We start from the raw sequence: 2986 nt of genomic DNA, 5'->3' as shown, positions 1-2986 counted from the left end.
AATTCAGTCCCCATCATCACCTTTTTTTGGGCTGAATCTTCATATTTTGGAGTATTTTTTGGCTGAATCTTAACTTTTTACAGTTTTGGGTGGCGAGAGTCTTGTTGCTATTTCTGAGGGGTGTTTTGCCTGAATCTTGGTGGTTTAAGTTTTTCTGGGCTGAATCTTGGTGTTTTGGAGGTTTTTATGGACACAGGATACCCAGTGAGTTCTAGAGATGGACTTGGGCAGGAGGAACCCCCAAGCCAACGCGCTCAGCCCTTGTTTTCCCCCCATCAGGATTTGTCCTTCCCAAAGCTTGGGCGGATGGAGGAGGAGGCTGCGAGGAAGAGGAAGATGCCTCGGGCCCCCCAGGCAGGTGAGGAGGAAGTCAGTGGCCCTTTGGGCGGGTGTTGTGCTGGCTCTGTCAGCCGAGCATGGCCCCGGCTGCAGGACAACCCCGCTGCCGCCGCCGTCCTGCCGGGGCCGGAGTTGGGGGGATGTCCTTGGCCTTCCCTGTGGGCCGGAGGCAAATCCCCTCCCTGTCCTTCTTGCTTCCTGCCCCAGGCCCCGAGCTGAGGACGGAGAGCCCGGAGGACAAATCCCCCCGTGAGACCCTGGTGGGAGAGGCTGTTTTGAAGGGCTCCCCGGCGCAGGAAGGCAGCGGGGAGGAAAAGGGCCGGAGATCCCCCCGCAGGAGGGGCTCCAAAGCCATCCCAGGGTGCTCTGAGGAGGAAAGAGCCAGCCTGTGCCGGGAAGGCGGCTGGAGCTTGAGGGGGAGCTCTGAGCTGGTGGACCCTGAGCAGCCTCCCAACAGGGAGAAGCCCTTCAGGTGCTTGGAATGTGGGAAGAGTTTCAGGAAAAGCACCCACTTTCTCCGACACCAGCACATCCACACTGGGGAACGCCCCTACACCTGTGGGGAATGTGGGAAGAGCTTCAACCAAAGCTCCAACCTCTGCACCCACCAACGCATCCACACTGGGGAACGGCCCTACACGTGTGGGGAATGTGGGAAGAGCTTCAACCAAAGCTCCAGCCTCCGCACCCACCAGCACATCCACAGTGGGGAATGGCCCTACACATGTAGAGAATGTGGGAAGAGGTTTCAGACCAGCTCACATCTCCTCAGGCATGAGCAGACGCACACGGATGAGAGGCCGTTCCGCTGCACCGACTGCGGGAAGGGCTTCAGTCGGAACTTCACCCTCATCACCCACCGGCGCATCCACACCGGGGAGAGGCCCTACAAGTGTGGGGAGTGTGGGAAGACCTTCCCCCACAGCTCTACCTTGACCAAACACCAACGGACCCACCAGTAAGGGAAACCCTATGAATGCCCCGACTGCAGGAAGAGCTTCGACCGCTGCTTTCACCCCGAATGAACCCCCTGATGCTGAGGCAACCCCTGGAGTCCTGTGACTGTCAGTCCATCCCTTTCCACCACAAAGGGCCAGTCCCCCTTTCCCAGGGGCAGCTTCTTTCAACAGAACCCTTCTTGGGTGGTCAGTCCTGGAGGTTGAGAGCAGAGATCTCCCCATGAGCATTGGTCTGGGGAAATTCCATCCATCTCTATTTGAGAATTATTGCTTTTGTGACAGCCTCAGTAGAAATGCTTCAACAATTACTTTAGTGTAGAGCACTGTCCTATCTTATCCTGTACTCCTGGTAGTTTTAGTGTTTCTATTGTGCAGTAAATAATTCTGATGAAGGTCTTTTGTCTGATTACTTATAACCCTTAATAAATTCATTTCTATCCATGGATCTGTTTTACCATTAATAAAATTTCAGGGACAAAAGTTCAGTCACACCTCTGTAATTCCTCTAAACTGAAAGTGTTGGCATGATCAAAGGCTGAGATTGGATCCAACAGTCCCCAGCACCCCACAGGAAGTTGGGAGCTCAGGGGGGCCACCCCCCTTTCCCAAAATCTGGTGCCCAAAGACCCCCATGGGACTGTTGGACCCTCCAGACCACCCCCCCTTTTCCACCCTTCTCCCTGTTCCTCCCACTTTTCTGTGGTCCCCTCATTCCCCAGCTCCCCCCAGGATCACTCTGGGGGTCCCAACCCCCACTTTTTTCCCCTCTCTCCTACCCCTTCCAAATCACCCCCCACTCCCCAGCCCCCTCATGCTCAGTTTGGGGGTCCCACCCTGCGCTTTCCCCACTCTTCTGACCTCTCCCACCTGTTTCCCATCACCCCCCAAACCTCAGTGCTCCTCCCCCTCCACTTTTGGGTGGTTCCACTCCCCTCCCACTCAGTTTGGGGTCCCACCACCCCTTTATCCCCTCTGACCCCCCTTTTCCCACCGATCTCCCCTTCCCACCCCCCACTCACCCGAGAACTCCTCGCCCGCAGCCGGGGGGGCTCCCAGCACCACCAGTACCCAGAGAAGTTCCCCCCAGAAAATGGGCTGGGTGGGGTCCTGGGTGGGCTTTGAGTGTGTTTGGGGCTCCTTGAGGGGCTGTGTGGGGGTTTTGGGGAAGTTCCCAGCACGCTTTGGTGTGAGCTGGGTGGTTTATTGAGGGGCAGGTTCCCTCTCCAAGCCCCTCCAGAGTGGGTTGACACTGAGGGGACAGAGAGGGGTCCCAATTCCTGATCCATCCTGGGCTGGTTCTGCCCCCCCAGACTTGGCTCCACTCCTTGGGATTTCCTCAAGCTCCTTCCCCAGTACCCCCCAATAACCAGGACTGGGGAGAACTGGGAAGCTTTACTGGGATCACTGGGAGCAGCCGGGCAGAGGCAGAGTGACAGCAGGGGAGGGGGGGACACACGACCCCCCCAAAATCCTCATGGGACGGGGGGGTCCAGGCTGGGCCCGAGGCCCTGGGAAGGGGCTGCGGCCACCGGCGGCTCAGGAGCTCTGTGGGGAGAGAAAAGGGGGTGACACCGGGGTGGGGGGACAGGGGGGACACTGGGATACACCGAGACCCCGACTGGATTCCGTGGGACCAGAACTGGGGCAACGGGGATCATACTGGGAGCACCTGGCAGCACTTTGGAGGC

At 58.0% G+C, this 2986-nt stretch overlaps 1 protein-coding gene across 1 annotated transcript; it reads left to right on the top strand.

The window, feature by feature from the left end:
* The first annotated feature begins 317 nt into the window (after positions 1-317).
* LOC113941321 (gastrula zinc finger protein XlCGF49.1-like) lies at positions 318-1385 on the top strand. Its single transcript, XM_027632484.1, has 2 exons — positions 318-358; positions 547-1385. Exons 1-2 carry the CDS (start codon positions 337-339, stop codon positions 1299-1301), a joined length of 777 nt encoding a protein of 258 aa, XP_027488285.1. The 5' UTR covers positions 318-336; the 3' UTR covers positions 1302-1385.
* Positions 1386-2986: the final 1601 nt, after the last annotated feature.

This window comes from Corapipo altera, unplaced genomic scaffold (genome assembly GCF_003945725.1).
Source record: "Corapipo altera isolate COAL_440 unplaced genomic scaffold, ASM394572v1 58133, whole genome shotgun sequence".
Lineage (NCBI taxonomy): Eukaryota > Metazoa > Chordata > Aves > Passeriformes > Pipridae > Corapipo > Corapipo altera.
Note: the sequence above shows the minus strand (reverse complement) of the source record. Positions and strands in the feature narration are given on the sequence as shown.